Source organism: Elephas maximus, chromosome 4, assembly GCF_024166365.1.
Source record: "Elephas maximus indicus isolate mEleMax1 chromosome 4, mEleMax1 primary haplotype, whole genome shotgun sequence".
Lineage (NCBI taxonomy): Eukaryota > Metazoa > Chordata > Mammalia > Proboscidea > Elephantidae > Elephas > Elephas maximus.
Genome location: NC_064822.1, coordinates 196,689,787 through 196,706,428, shown reverse-complemented (window position 1 = coordinate 196,706,428; position 16,642 = coordinate 196,689,787). Strand labels below are relative to the sequence as shown.

The 16,642-nt window shown below is 50.0% G+C and overlaps 2 protein-coding genes across 6 annotated transcripts in view; both read right to left on the bottom strand.

Moving 5' to 3' along the window:
- The window catches only part of PPP6R2 (protein phosphatase 6 regulatory subunit 2), a 91,557-nt gene extending 75,728 nt beyond the window's left edge, over window positions 1-15,829 (bottom strand). For all 5 annotated transcript variants that reach the window (XR_007517461.1, XM_049884760.1, XM_049884761.1 and 2 more), the window contains exon 1: window positions 15,602-15,829. The gene's annotated coding sequence lies outside the window, so the exon portion shown is untranslated. The remainder of the gene's footprint in view (window positions 1-15,601) is intronic.
- Window positions 1-16,321, bottom strand: part of LOC126076505 (basic proline-rich protein-like) — a 30,773-nt gene extending 14,452 nt beyond the window's left edge. Inside the window, exons 1-4 of the mRNA XM_049884995.1 lie at window positions 15,776-16,321; window positions 13,883-15,728; window positions 13,668-13,831; window positions 13,040-13,324 (exon numbers count right to left, since the gene is read on the bottom strand). Coding sequence (XP_049740952.1) covers window positions 13,040-13,324; window positions 13,668-13,831; window positions 13,883-15,728; window positions 15,776-16,321 — 2,841 coding nt within the window. The remainder of the gene's footprint in view (window positions 1-13,039; window positions 13,325-13,667; window positions 13,832-13,882; window positions 15,729-15,775) is intronic.
- Window positions 16,322-16,642: the final 321 nt, after the last annotated feature.

Below are 16,642 nucleotides of genomic sequence, written 5' to 3'. Positions count from 1 at the left end.
GACTACACATATGGACCTTACCAGATGGAATACACAGGAATCAAATCAACTACATTTGTGGAAAGAGACAATGGAAAAGCTCAATACCATCAATCAGAACAAGGCCAGGAACAGGTCATGAATTGCTCATATGCAAGTTCAAGTTGAAACTGAAGAAAATTAGAACAAGTCCACAAGAGCCAAAGTGCAGCCTTGAGCATATCCCACCTGAATTTAGAGACCATCTCAAGAACAGATTTGACACCCTGAACACTAATGGCTGAAGACCAGACAAGTGTGGAATATCAAGGATATCACACGTGAAGAAAGCAAAAGATCATTAAAAACACAGGAAAGAAAGAAAAGACCAAAAGGGATGTCAGAAGAGACCGTGAAACTGCCTCTTGAATGTAGAGTAGATAAAGTGAAGAGAAGAAATGATAAAGTAAAAGAGCTGAACAGAAGATTTCAAAGGGTAGCTTGAGAAGACAGAGCGTTATAATGACATGTGCAAACACCTGGAGATAGAAAACCAAAAAGGAAGAACACGCTCTGCACTTCTGAAGCTAAAAGGACTGAAGAAAAAATTCAAGTCTTGAGTAGCAATACTGAAGGATTTTACCGGGGTAAATATTAAACAACGTAGGAAGCATCAAAAGAAGATAGAAGGAAAACATTGCATCACTATACCAAAAAGAATTGGTCGCATGTTCAACCATTTCAGGAGGCAGCGTATAAGCAGGAACTGATGGTGCCGAAGGAAGAGGTCCAAGCTGCGCTGACACTGGCAAAAACACGGGTCCAGGCAACGGCAGGACACCAACCGATGTGTAGGAAACGGCAGGACACCAACCGATGCGCTTCAACAGACAGATACAGCGCGGGGAGGACTCACTCGTCTACGCCAGCCAACTAGAAGAGATCCATATTTACGCCTTTTCCCAAGAAAGGTGATCCCTCAGAATTTGGAAACTATCCAACAGTATCATTAATAGCACATGCGAGTAAAATTTTACGAGATCTTTCAAAAGCGGCTGCAGAAGTGTATCAACAGGGAAATGCCAGAAATTCGGGCCAGATTCAGAAGAGGATGTGGAACCAGGGACATCACTGCTGATGTCGGATGGATAATGCATGAAAGCAGAGAATACCAGAAGGATGTTCACCTGTGTTTTATTGACTACACAAAGGCACCCGACTGTGTGGATCATAACAAACTATGGATGACACTTCAAAGAATGGGAATTCCAGAACTCTTAATTGTGCTCATGAGGAACCTGTATACAGATCAAAAGGCAGTCATTCGAATAGAACAAGGTGTTACTGCATGGTTTAAAGTCAGGAAAAGTGTGCTTCAGGGTTCTGTTCTTTCACCATACCTATGCTAAGCAAGTAATTGGAGAAGCTGGACTACATGAAGAAGAACACTGCATCCAAATTGGACGAAGACTCATTACAACCTGCATTATGCAGATGACACAACCGTGTGTGCTGAAAATGAAGAGGACTTGAAACACTAATGAAGACCAAAGACCACAGCCTTCAGTATGGATTACACCTCAACATAAACAAAACAAAAATCGTCACAACTGGACCAATAAGCAACATCATGATAAACGGAGAAAAGACTGAAGTCTCGGATTTTGTTTTACTTGGATCCACAATCAACACCTATGCAAGCAGCAGTCGAGAAATCAAAAGACGCATTCCATTGGGCAAATCAGCGGCAAAAGACCTCTTCAAAGTATTGAGAAGCAAAGATGTCACCTTGAATGCTAAGGTGCGCCTGACCCAAGCCATGACGTTTTCAATCACTTCATATGCATGTGAAAGCTGGACAATGAATAAGGAAGAGCAAAGAAGAATTGACGCCTGTGAATTATAGTGCTGGGGAAGAATACTGAATATACCATGGACTACCAAAAGAAGGGATAAGCCTGTCTTAGAAGAAGTACAACCAGAATGCTCCTTAGAAGCAAGGATGGCGAGACTGCATCTCACATATTTTCGACATGTTGTCAGAAGGGATCAGTCCCTGGAGAAGGACATCATGCTTGGTAAAGGAGAGGGTCAGCAAAAAAAGAGGAAAACCACCAACAAGATGGACAGACAACACAGTGGCTGCAACAACGGGTGTAAGCATAGCAACGATTGTGAGGACAGCACAGGACCGGGTAGTGTTTGGTTCTGTCATACATAAGGTTGGTATGAATCTGGGCAGACTCAACAGCACCTAACAACAACAACAGCAGCTACCGGGGCTCCAGTAAGGAAGCCCTTGAGCCTTGTGCCCTTTTAAGAACTGTCTATACGGGATCGAACTGACAACAGTAACTCCGAAGATTAGACAGGAACCTCAGGCAGTGAGTTTACGTTAATGGGGAGTACAACTCGGAAAAGGTGAGGATGGCCACACAACTCAATGAATGAAATTACTGTTACTGAATTGTACGTGTGGAAAGTGGTGAATTGGTGTATGTTTTGCTGTATATATTCTCAACAACAAAATACATTAGTTTTTTTTAACTTATCAAATTGTATATCACTGTATTTCAATAAAGCTGTTAAAAAAAAAAGATGGATCATAGCTCTAAATGCAAAAGCTAACACTATACAGTGTCTAAAAAGAAACACATTAGTGTCTTCACAACCCTGGTGTAGGCAAAATTTTCTTAGGACACAAATATACCAGTAAAGAAAAACACTGATAAATTTTGACTTCATCAAAACTGAAAATGCCTCTACCATATGATCCAGCAATCCCACTCCTTGGAATATATCCTAAAGAAATAAAAGCCTTTACACGAACAGATATATGCACACCTATGTTTACTGCAGCACTGTTGACAATAGCAAAAAGATGGAAGCAACCCAAGTGCCTATCAATGAATGAATGGATAAATAAATTATGGTATATTCACACAATGGAATACTACACATCAATAAAGAACAGTGGGGAATCTGTGAAACATTTCATAACATGGAGGAACCTGGAAGGCATTATGCTGACTGAAATTAGTCACTTGCAAAAGAACAAACATTGTATAAGACCATTATTATAAGAACTTGAGAAATAGTTTAAACTGAGAAGAAAACATTCTTTTGTGGTTACGAGCGGGGGAGGGAGGGAGGGTGGGAGAGGGGAATTCACTAACTAAGATAGTAGATAAAAACTACTTTAGGTGAAGGGAAAGACAACACACAATACAAGGGAGGTCAGCACAACTGGACTAAACCAAAAGCAAAGAAGTTTCCTGAATAAACTGAATGCTTCAAAGGCCAGTGTAGCAGGGACAGGGTCTGGGGACCATGGTTTCAGGGGACATCTAAGTCAACTGGCATAATAAAATCTATTAAGAAAACATTCTGCATCCCACTTTGAGGAGTGGCATCTGGGGTCTTAAACGCTAGCGAACAGCCATCTAAGACGCATCAATTGGTCTCAACCCACCTGGATCAAAGGAGAATGAAGAACACCAAGGACACAAGGCGATTACGAGCCCAATAGACAGAAAGGGCCACATGAACCAGAGACTACATCATCCTGAGACCAGAAGAACTAGGTGGTGCCCGGCTACAACCAATGACTGCCCTGACAGGGAACACAACAGAGAACCTCTGAGGGAACAGGAAAGCAGTGGGATGCAGATCACAAATTCTCATAAGACCAGACTTAATGGTCTGACTGAGACTGGAAGGATCCTGGTGGTCATGGCCCCCAGACCCTCTGTTGGCCCAGGACATGGACCATTCCCGAAGCCAACTCTTCAGACATGGATTGGACTGGACAATGGTTTGGAGAGGGATGCTGGTGGGGAGTGATTCTTCTTGGATCAGATGGACACTTGAGACTATGTTGGCATCTCCTGCCTGGAGGGGAGATAAGAGGGTAAAGGGGGTTAGAGGCTGGCGAAAAGGACACAAAAAGAGAGAGTGGAGGGAGACAGCAGGCTGTCTCATTAGGGGGAGAGTAATTGGGAGTATGTAGCAAGGTGTATATGAGCTTTTGTGTGAAAGACTGACGTGATTTGTAAACTTTCACTTAAAGCACAATAAAAATTATAAAAAAAAAAAAACTGAAATTCCTGCTCATCAAAAGATACCATTAAGAAATAAACAGGAAAGAACAAAAAAACAACTTAATCAAAAACTGGCCATCCACATATGAGCAGTTGATATTTAACAAATGGTGCTGGCATAACCAGAAATCCACCTGCAAAAAAAATGAAACAAGACCCATACCTCACACCATGCACAAAAACTAACTCAAAATAGATCAAAGACCTAAATAAAAAATCTAAAACAATAAAGATCATGGAAGAAAAAATAGGGACAATGCTAGGCCCCTAATACATGGCATAAACAGTATACGAAACATTACTAACAATGTACAAACACCAGAAAAGAAATTAGATAACTGGGAGCTCCTAAAAGTCAAACACCTAAGCTCATCCAAAGACTTCACCAAAAAAGTAAAATGATTACCTACAGCCTGGGAAAAAGTTTTTAGCTATGACATTTCCAATCAGCATCTGATCTCTAAAATCTATATAACACTGCAAAAACTCAAAAACAAAACGAAAAATAAGCCATTTAAAAAATGGGCAAAGGATGTGAACAAGCACTTCACTAAAGAAGACATTCAGGTAGCTAACAGATACATGAAGAAATGCTCACAATCATTAGCCATTAAAAAAAGAGAAGTACAAATCAAAACTACAATAAGATTCAATTTCACTCCAACAAGGCTGGCATTAATCCAAAAACACAAAAGAATAAATGTTGGAGAGGCCGTGGAGAGACTGGAACACTTCTACACTGCTGGTGGGAATGTCAAATGGTACAACCACTTTGGAAATCGATTTGGCGCTTCCTTAAAGAGCTAGAAATAGAACTACCATATGATCCAGCAATCCCACTCCTTGGAATATATCCTAGAGAAATAAGAGCCTTTACACGAACAGATATATGCACACCCATGTTTATTGCAGCACTGTTGAAAATAGCAAAAAGATGGAAGCAATCAAGGTGCCCATGAATGGATGAATGGATAAATAAATTATGGTATATTCACACAATGGAATACTATCAATAAAGAAAAACGATGAATCCATGAAACATTTCCTAACATGGAGGAATCTGGCAGGCATTATGCTGAGTGAAATTAGTCAGGTGCAAAAGGACAAATGTTGTATGAAGGCACTATTATAATAACTCAATAAATAGTTTAAACTGAGAAGAAAATATTCTTTGATGGTTACAAGAGGGGGGAGGGAGGTAGGGAGAGGGGTACCCACCAATTAGATAGTAGACAAGAACTATTTTAGGTGAAGGGAAAAACAACACACAATATGGTAAAGGTCAGCACAACTGGACTGAACCAGAAGCAAAGAAGTTTCTTGAATAAAAAGAATGCTTCAAAGGCCAGCAAAGCAGGGGCAGGGGTTTGGGGACCATGGTTTCAGGGGACATCTAGGTCAATTGGCATAATAAAATCTATTAAGAAAACATTCTGCATCCCACTTTGGAGAGTGGTGTCTGGGGTCTTAAACGCTAGCAAGCACCCATCTAAGATGCATCAATTGGTCTCAACCCACCTGGAGCAAAGGAGAATGAAGAACACCAAGGACACAAGGTAACTATGACTCCAAGAGACAGAAAGGGCAATGTAAACCAGAAACTATATCATCCTGAGACCAGAAGAGCTAGATGGTGCCTGGCTACAACCGATAACTTTCCTGACAGGGAACACAAGAGAATCCCTAGTGGAGCAGGAGAGCAGTGGGATACAGACCTCAAATTCTTGTAAAAAGACCAGACTTAATGGTCTGAGACTAGAAAGACCCTGGAGGTCATAGTCCCCAGACCTTCTGTTAGCCCAAGACTGAAACCATTCCCAAAGCCAACTCTTCAGACAGAGATTGGACTGGGCTATAAGATAGAAAATGATACTGGTGAGGAGTGAGCTTCTTGAATCAAGTAGACACACGAGACATTGTGGGCAGCTCCTGTCTGGAGGGGAGATATGAAGGCCGAGGGGTAGAGAAGCTGGCTGAACGGATAGGGAACTACAGTGTAGAGAGGAGTGCGCTGTCTCATTAGGTGGAGGGCAGCTAGGAGTATACAGCAAGGCATACATACGTTTTTGTATGAGAGGCTGACTTGATTTGTAAACTTTCGCTTAAAGCACAATAAGAATAAAAATAAAGAAATAAGAGCCTCCAAATGAACACCCATGCTCACTGCAGCACTGTTTACAATAGCAAAAAGATGGAAGCAACCAAGGTGCCCATCAACAGATGAATGGATATATAAATTACGGTACATTCGCACAATGGAATACTACGCAATGATTAAGAACAATAAATCTGTGAAACATTTCATAACATGGAGGAACGTGGCAGGCACTATGCTGAGTGAAATTAGTCAACTGCCAAAGGACAAATATTGTATGAGACCACTATCGTAAGAATTCTAGATGAAGTTTAAACAGAATAAAATACTCTTTGGTGGTTACAAGCGTGGGGAGGGAGGGAAAGGGATATTCACTAACTAGATAGTAGGCAAAAAATTTTTTAGGTGAAGGGAAGGACAACACACAACACAGGGATAGTCAGTACAACTGGACTAAACCAAAAAGCAAAGAAGTTTCCTGAATACGACCAAACACTTCAAAGGCCATAGTAGCAGGGACCGTGGTCTGGGGACCATGGTTTCAGGGGACACCTAGGTCAATTGGCATAACAAAATATATTAACAAAACGTTCCGCATCCCAATTTGGTGAGAGGCATCTGGGGTCTTAAACACTAGCAAGCGGCCATCTAAGATGCATCAATTGGTCTCAACCTACCTGGAGCAAGGGAGAATGAAGAACACCAAAGACATACGGTTAAGATGAGCCCAAGAGAACAGAAAAAGCCACATAAACCAGAGACTCCATCAGCCTGAGACCAGAAGAATTAGATGGTGCCCAGCTCCCATGGATCACTGCCCTGACAGGGAACACTACAGAGAATCCCTGATGGAGCAGGAAAACAGTGGCATGCAGATCTCAAATTCTCGTAAAAAGACAAGGCTTAATGGTCTACGTGAGACCGGAGGGACCCTGACAGTCATGGTCCCTGGACCCTTTGCTAGCCCAAGACTGCGACCATTCCTGAAGCCAACTCTACAGACAGGGATTGGCCTGGACTGTAAGACAGACAATGATACCGGTGAGGTGTGAGCTTGACACTTGAGACTATGTGGACAATTCCTGTCTCGTGGAGAGATGAGAAGAGGGAGACAGGAGCTGGCTGAATGGACACGGGGAATACAGGGTGGAGAAGAGGAATGTGCTGTCTCAGTAGGAGGAGAGCAGCTAGGAGCACACAGCAAGGTGTGTATAACTTTTTGTATGAAAGACTGACTTAATTTGCAAGCTTTCACCTAAAGCACAATAAATTAAAAAAAAAAAAGAATGTTCCTAGAGAGACCAATTGGTCAACGATTAATTAAAAAAAAACGAAAAAAGTGAGACTGTAAAGGGGCAGGGAAATTAGACGAGTGGAACTGGAACAGCCAGAACGGAGATAATGAGAATGTTCATGCATTGTGAAGAATGTAACCAATACCACTAAATAACTTGTGCAGAAATTGTTGAATGGGAACCTAAATGGCTGTGTAAACCTTCACCGAAAACAAAATAAAATATTATTTAAAAGAAAAAAAAACTAGGCAAAGGATTTGAATAGACATTTCACCAAAGAAGATATAAAATGACCAAGAGGCACTTGAAAAGATGCTCAATGTCGTTAATTATGAGGGAACACAAATCAAAACCACAATGACTTTCGCTTCACCTCTGCTAGGATGGCTTTTACCAGTGAGACAGAGGACAACTGTTCCTGAGGACATGGAGAAACTGGAGTCCTCATCCACCGCTAGTGAGCGTAAGTGGTACAGCCACTGCGGAAAACTGTTTGGAAGTTCCTCAAAAAATTAAACACAGAATTACCATATAGTCCAGCAATGCCACCCCATGTACACACCCAAAAGATTTTAAAGTGGGGACTCTAACAGATACTTGTACATCAATGTTCATTACAGCGCTTTTCACCATAGCCAAAAAGTAGAAACAAACAAACGTCCATCGATAGATGAACGAATAAACAAAATGTGGTATATTCAAATTATCCATCGCCATCAAGTCCATCTCAACTCATGACAACCCTACGGGACAAAGCTGAACTGCCCCATAGGGTTTCCAAGGCTGTAATCTTTATGGATTCAGACTACCACATCTTTCCCCCAGGGCGTCGGTGGTGGGCTCGAAACACCAACCTTGTGGTTAGCAGTGGAGCACTTAACCACTGTGCCCCCAGGGCTCCTTTATATCCATATAATAGAATGTCAACAGCCATAAAGTGAAATGAGGTTGTGAAACGTGCTACAGCATGGATGAACCTAAAAAACATTATGCTGAGTGAAGTAAGTTAGAAAAAAAAGGGTGAACATTGTATGATCCCACTTCTATAAAACAGCTAGAATTTGGCAAACGCATAGAGACCAAAGTTTACTGGTTACCAGGGAGGGGCAGGAGGGGGAAAGGGGAAGTTATTGCTTAATGGGCACTGAGGTTCTGCAAAGGATGATAGAAAAATCTGGAAACGTATACTGGTGACAGTTGCATGACATGAGGAATGTAATTTATGTCACTGAATTGTACACGTAAAAAATGACTGAAATGGTAAATGTTTTGTGGAAATATATCACGACAACAAAAACATTAGTAAAGCAGCAAATGCGCTGCTTTATTTACATGTGTGTATACACATGTACTTATATGTACGCACATGCACACACCACAATTAAAAAAGAATAGAAAAAAGTATTCTTTCCCCCCTTCCTTTCCCTGTCTATCTACCATCCACACATACGCACACCCCACGTGCTCATCTGTTAATAGACCCCAGAAGGGCACAAAAGAAAATGGTAACACGGGTTGCCCTGGAAGAGGAAGCGGGTGGCTGAGGCACAGGGTGACAGTAAGACTGGCATTTTACTACACACGCTTTGCACCTTTCGGGGAAACAGTAATGCTTGCGAACATTAACTGAAACAAAATTCCAAAAAAACCAAACCCACTGCCACCAAGTCGATTCTGACTCACAGAGACCCTGTAGGACAAAGCAGAACTGCCCTATAGAGTTTCCAAGGCTATAATCTTTACAGAAGCAGATTGCCACATCTTTCTCCTGTGGAGCAGCCAGTGGGTTCAAACCACTGACCTTTGGGTTAGCAGTCGAGCGCTTAACCATTGCACCACCAGGGCTCCTCTAAATGAAATAAAGCTCACAGTTAATGCTACCAAAAAAAAAAAATTATCCCCAAGCTGACTGGCTGTACTGCGATCTTACTTCTCCTCTGGGTTCTTCTGTAAGATACCTTCTCCCTAATGACCCCTGGACTTCTCACGCTTCTTTCAGCCAAGAGAGAGGCTTGCCATAATAAAATCTGTTAAGAAAACATTCTGCATCCTGCTTTGGAAAGCAGCATCTGGGGTCTTAAACACTAGCAAGTGACCATCTAAGATGCATCAATTGGTCTCAACCCACCTGGAGCAATGGAAAATGAACACCAAAGATACAAGGTAACTATGAGCCTCAGAGACACAGAAAGGGTCACATAAACCAGAGACTACATCAGCCTGAGACCTGAAGAACAAGATAGTGCCTGGCTACAACCGATGGCTGCCCTGACAGGAACACAACAGAGAATCCCTGAAGGAGCAGGAGAGCAGTGGGATGCAGACTTCAAATTCTCATAAAAAGACCAGATTTAATGGTCTGACTGAGACTAGAAGGACGCCGGAGGTCATGGTCCCCAGACCTTCCATTAGCCCAAGACTGAAACCATTCCCAAAGCCAACTCTTCAGACAGGGATTGGACAGGACTATAAGAAAATGATACTGATGAGGCGTGAGCTTCTTGGCTCCAGTAGACACATGAGACTATGTGGCTAGCTCCTGTCCGGTGGGGAGACGTAAAGGCCGAAGAGGACAGATGCTGGCTGAATGGACACAGGAATACAAGGGGGAGAGAAGGAGTGTGCTGTCTCATTAGGGGGAGAGCAACTAGGAGTACACAGCAAAGCATATATAAATTTTTGTATGAGAGACTGACTTGATCTGTAAACCTTCATTTAAGGCACAATACAAACATCAAAAAAAAAAAAAAAGAGCGAGCCTTGCTTTCTACCTCCAACCTGTAATAACTTCTCCACACTCTACCAACCACCCCAACCCAGCTTCCCATTTCAGTAAAACAGTGCCATTGTCCACCATTTGTTCCATCAAAAAGCTGAGAAATCACCAAGTCCTCTCTTTCCTCATACCCCTCCTCTCATCTATCAGCAAGTCCCATCAGTTCAAAATATTTCCCTAAGTCAACCATCAAGGCCTAAACCACCAAAACGACAACACCCACCTCCCATCCACTCGCCAATACCCATCTGATCGTGGCAATCCCCGACTCACTCTCCAGTCCCGGTTTCCCCCACGACTCAGACTCAAGACCCAATCCTCACCAAGCCTGAGGGGAACAGCATGATTCGAAGGCCAACTCCCCAACTGGGCTCCAGGCAACCTCCCCCTGACCTTGGCCACGTCAGTCTTATGTAGGCTCCTGGAGGGGATCCAGCCTGTTCCCACCTCAGGGACTCTGCACATGCTATCTTCTCAGCCTGGAAAGCTCCATCACCCCACTCTTCTTATAGCTAACTCCGTATCACCATCCAGCACTTAGCTGGCATGTTCCCTCCTCATGCCTCAGGCCCTGGCAGAGCACCTGGCACAGCAGGGGCTCACTGAATACTTTTGATGAGGAGCAACACTCTCCTGGAGTCCAGAATCTACTGTCGATGGGACACGAAGAAGTCAAAAGGGAAGCGATACCAAGAAGGAAAAGACATCAAGAGGAGGGAAACTGGGAGGGTGCACAATGGTAGGCCACTGGAAGCCGAGGGCATAACAGGGAGAGGCCATGGGGGAGATGGCAGGCGGGGCCAAAGAATAGTAGGCTGGAGACAGGCACAGAGACAAGGTGGGTTGGCACAGTGACAAAATAGAGGTGCAGTGAAAGGCAGGGACTAAGCAGAGTGACAGACTGGGTAAGCTGGTGGTAACAGGGTGGGGGGACCAGGGGCAAGCCAAAAGAGGTCAATAACAAGTAGGGGACAATGCAGATAGGGGCTGTGCAGACACAGGCTGCAAGAATACAAACGGCAGGTGGAGTGCAAGTGGAGTGACAGGTGGGGGGGGCACCTGGGGGACTCAGTAAGGTGCACGGGTGCAGTGCAATGAGTCACTTACTATGGCCCTTCTAGCCATGGTCTTTGTGACTCACACATTATGATTGAATGGGACTATGTATAGAAGGCATATGGAACCTGTGAGGATTGGGATTGTGTGTTCAACTTGGGTAGGCCACGATTCCCAGTACTGAGTGGCTGTCCTCTATTTTGTGTGTTGTGAATCCTGACCTCCACATGTTGATAAGGCAGGATCAGTGTGGGATGAGTCTTGGGTCTGTCTTGCAGGAGAGCATGACTCAAGTCCCACTGATGCTCAAGTTATGCCCTTCCCTGGGGTGCTGCCTGCATCTAAGGTGTATGTGTGGATGCCCTAACAGAGCTCTCTCTATCTGCATCTGGGTCCCACATCCAGTTTGTGATCACCCAGCCTCCGTTTCTTAGGATTGAGTCAGAGGCCTGCCATCTGACCTGCCGATTCCGTGATTCGCCAGCCTCTACAACCCCATGGGCCAGCGGCCTACCGTCTGTATCTGACCTGATTCGCCAGCTTCTGCAGCCTTGTGCACCAGCAGACTTTGGCCTGAACTGCCGGTTGGGTTCATCAGCCCCTCCATCCACACGGGTCGGGAGAAGTCTACGCCTGACCCACAAATTTGGGACTTGCCCACCTCCACAACTGCGTGAGCCATTTCCTTGATATGGTTCGTGAGTTCTGTGAGACGTTGCAGTAAATTACAGAACCCAAAGACCGGGAGGGAAAGTGCTAAGGGGAAGGGTGGGACAGCAGATTGGAGAAGCTCGTCATCTGGGACATCTTTAACCTCCACCTCACAGGAAACAGTTTCGTGCTGATCCTTATCAAAGAAATTATTCATCTAATGACGAAGGAGACAGGTGTGAAGAAAGAGATGATGGGGATGGAGGAAGGAGTGGGGCAGTGAGAGGTAAGGAGACAGGCTGAGAAGGTGACAGAATGCGGGTAGATGACTGGTGACATCTTGGAGAAGGAGTAATGGGGCATTCTGGGACACCGGAAAGAGGGTGCAGGGCAGTGACTGGACAAGGGGAGTGATGACAGGGGGCAGACAGGCAGGTGGAGTGCTGAAGGAGAAAGGCCACATACCGACTGGTAGGAGACGGCAGTGGGGGAAACACTGACAAACCCCACTCATTAATAAGATAGGAGTGATAACGACAACAGGGAGACACAAACAAAGAACACGAGGGTGACCCTGACAGAAAGGGGGACTGGGAGTCACCACTGACATACTGAGACAGACGTACTGAAAAATAGGGAAGATGTTTTTGTGGAGAAAAGACAGGCCAACTGGGACACTGACACGGAGGTACTGACAGGTGGGAAACACTGACAGGTGGGGGGCGCTGATGTGGGAGCACTGACAGATGGGGAGCACTGACGCAGGGAGCAATGACACGGGGGTACACAGATGTGGTGCACACTGACAGGCAGGCCACTAACATGGGGGGTGCTAATATAGGGCAGCATGGATGTAGGAGGCACAGATGTGTGGGTACTGATGTGGAAGGCACTGACAGGGCAGGGGACACTGATGTGGTGGGCACTGACAGAAGGGGGGCGCAGATATGGGGGCACTGATGTGGGGCGGCACTGACAGGTGGGGGGCCCAGATATGGAGGCACTAATGTGGGGGGCCCTGACAGGCAGGAGGCACTGAGGTGGGGGAAGTGAGAGGCAGGAGGCAGAGACATGGGGGCAATGACGCGGGAGCACAGGCAGAGGGCACCGATGTGGAGAACACTGACAGGCAGAAAGCACTGAGGTCGGGTGGCACTGACGTGGGGGGGGCACTGACGTGGGGAGGCAGGGACAGGCAGGGGGTACAGATGTTGTGGGGGACAATGATGTGGGGGCACCAATGCGGAAGCACTGACGTGGGGGAAGCGTGGACGTGGATGGGCACTGACAGGTGGGGAGCACTGAAGTGTAGGACGCTGACAGGCGGGAGGCCTGGACATGGGGACACTGGCAGGTAGAAGGAATGGACGTGGGGGCACTGATGTGGGGGGCACTGGCAGACAGGAATGACGTGGGGGCACTGACATGGGGGGCACTGGCAGGTAGAAGGAAAGAATGTGGGAGCACTGATGTGGGGGGCACTGGCAGACAGGGGAATGACATGGGGGCACTGACATGGGGGGCACTAGCAGGTAGAAGGAATGGATGTGGGGGCACTGATGTGGTAGGCACTGGCAGGTACAAGGAATGGATGTGGGGGCACTGATGTGGGGGGCACTGCTAGGCGGGGGAATGACGTGGGGGCACTGACATGGGGGGCACTGGCACATAGGAATGGACGTGGGGGCACTAACGTGGGGGGCAGTGGCAGGAAAAATGGATGTGGGGGCACTGACGCTGGGGACACTGACGCGGGTGTCACTGGCAGGTAGGAGGAGCAGACATGGGGGCACTGACGCCAGGGGCACTGACGCGGGGGTCACTGGCAGGTAGGAGAAGCAGACATGGGGGCACTGACGCGGGAGGCACTGATGCGGGGGGCACTGGCAGGCGGGGGGCACTGGCAGGTAGGAGGAGCAGACATGGGGGCACTGTCATGGGGGGTGCTGACGGGGGGGCACTGGCAGGTAGGAGAAGCAGACATGGGGGCACTGACGCGGGAGGCACTGGCAGGCGGGGGGCACTGGCAGGTAGGAGAAGCAGACACGGGGGCACTGACACGGGAGGCACTGGCAGGCGGGGGGCACTGGCAGGTGGGGGGCACTGGCAGGTAGGAGGAGCAGACGTGGGGGCACTGACACGGGAGGCACTGGCAGGTAGGAGAAGCAGACACGGGGGCACTGACACGGGAGGCACTGACGCGGGGGGCACTGGCAGGCGGGGGGCACTGGCAGGTAGGAGGAGCAGACACGGGGGCACTGACGCAGGGGGCACTGACGTGGGGCACTGGCAGGTAGGAGGAACAGACACGGGGGCACTGACTGATGTGGGGGGCACTGACTGATGTGGTGGGCACTGGCAGGCAGTGGGCACTGGCAGGCGGGGGGCACTGGCAGGTAGGAGGAGCAGACGTGGGGGCACTGGCTGACACGGGGGGCACTGGCAGGTGGGGGCACTGGCAGGCGGGGGCACTGGCAGGCGGGGGGCACTGGCAGGTAGGAGGAGCAGACGTGGGGGCACTGGCTGACACGGGGGGCACTGGCAGGTGGGGGAATGACGTGGGGGCACTGACATGGGGGGCACCGGCAGGTAGGAGGAGCAGACATGGGGGCATTGGCTGACGCGGGGGGCACTGGCAGGTGGGGGCACTGGCAGGCGGGGGACTGATGTGGGGGCACTGACAGGCGGGGGGCACTGGCAGGTAGGAGGAGCAGACATGGGGGCACTGGCTGACGCGGGGGGCACTGGCTGACGCAGGGGGCACTGGCAGGTGGGGGAATGACGTGGGGGCACTGACATGGGGGGCACTGGCAGGTAGCAGGAGCAGACACGGGGGTGCTGACGCGGGGGGCACTGGCAGGCGGGGGGCACTGGCAGGTAGGAGGAGCAGACATGGGGGCACTGACTGACGCGGGGGGCACTGGCTGACGCGGGGGGCACTGGCAGGTGGGGGCACTGGCAGGTAGGAAGAGCAGACACGGGGGCGCTGACTGACGCGGGGGGCACTGGCAGGCGGGGGAATGACGTGGGGGCACTGACAGGCGGGGGGCACTGGCAGGTAGGAGGAGCAGACGTGGGGGCACTGGCTGACGCGGGGGGCACTGGCAGGCGGGGGGCACTGGCAGGCGGGGGGCACTGGCAGGCGGGGGAATGACGTGGGGGCACTGACATGGGGGGCACCGGCAGGTAGGAGCAGACACGGGGGCGCTGACTGACGCAGGGGGCACTGGCAGGTGGGGGCACTGGCAGGCGGGGGAATGACGTGGGGGCACCGACATGGGGGGCACTGGCAGGTAGCAGGAGCAGACACGGGGGTGCTGACTGACGCGGGGGGCACTGGCAGGCGGGGGGCACTGGCAGGTGGGGGCACTGGCAGGCGGGGGGCACTGGCAGGTAGCAGGAGCAGACACGGGGGTGCTGACTGACGCGGGGGGCACTGGCAGGCGGGGGGCACTGACGGGGGGGCACCGGCAGGTAGGAGGAGCAGACACGGGGGCGCTGACTGACGCGGGGGGCACTGGCAGGCGGGGGAATGACGTGGGACACTGACGGAGAGCGACACTGACGCACCGACGGGGCCTGACAGCGGGTGGGGACGCCGACCCGGAGCCCCGCCCCCCGCCGGCCCGCGGGCCGGGTCTGAGGAAGCCGCGCGGGCGGGCGCACTCACCGGCTCCGCCGAGTCGGGCGTCTCGGCGGCTCCTCAGAGGCCTGGGGGAGGCCAGGGCGCTGGCGGAGGCGAAGCCCGGGCGACCTCGGGCGGGCTGCACGCGCATGGGCCCGGCCGGGCGGGGCGCCTACGGACACGGCGCGGCCGGCCAGCGGCTCGGGACCGCCTCGGAACCGGCTTGGGCCGCGGGCGGCGCTCGGTCGCTCCAAAATGGCGGCAACGGCGGCGGCGGCGCTGGGCGCGCTCGCGCCGGGGGCGGGGCCTGCGGGCGGAGACGCGCGCGGCAGGGGAGGGGCTGAGGGCGGGGCGGGACTGAGGGGCGGGGCCTGCGGGCGTTGCGCAGTCGGGGCGGGGCCCGCGGGAGGAGACGCGCGCGCTCGAAGTCGTGGGACGGGGCCTGAGGGCGGAGACAAGCGCGGTCGGGGCGGGGCTGAGGGCGGGGCTGAGGGCGGGGCCTCGGACGCCACGCCGGCGCAGTGGGCGGGGCCCGAGCGCACCCCCGAGGCCCGCGGGCGGGAGGGGGCTTCGCTGCACCCGGGAAGCCTCCTCCGCACGCCCGGCGCCCGACCGCTCCAGAAGCTTTCCGAGGGGCGCTAAATGAGGTACAGCGCAAGCCTGGGCAGGAGCACGAAGGCTTGGGTGTGTCGGAATGCCGGCCTCGGAAGGGTGTCCGCGACGGGGGTAAAACGCAGCCCGCCCAGCTCTCTCGTGCAACGACATCCGTGTCCGCGGCGTCGGAGCACGGTGGGTTGGGGTGCAGCTTCTTGCTCTTACCTTGCTCCCTGAAGCATTGGCTACATTTTGTTATAGAAGCATAATTAATTCTTGCTGTGAGATACTATGGAAACCCCCGGTGGCGTAGTGGTTAAGAGCTACGGCTGCTAACCAAAAGGTTGGTATTTCGAATCCACCAGGTGCTCCTTGGAAACCCTATGGGGCAGTTCTACTCTGTCCTGTAGTAGGGTCGCCATGAGTCAGAATCAGCTCCATGGCAGTGGGTTTGGTTTTGGTTAATACCCTGGGGAAGTTTCTCTTACTTGC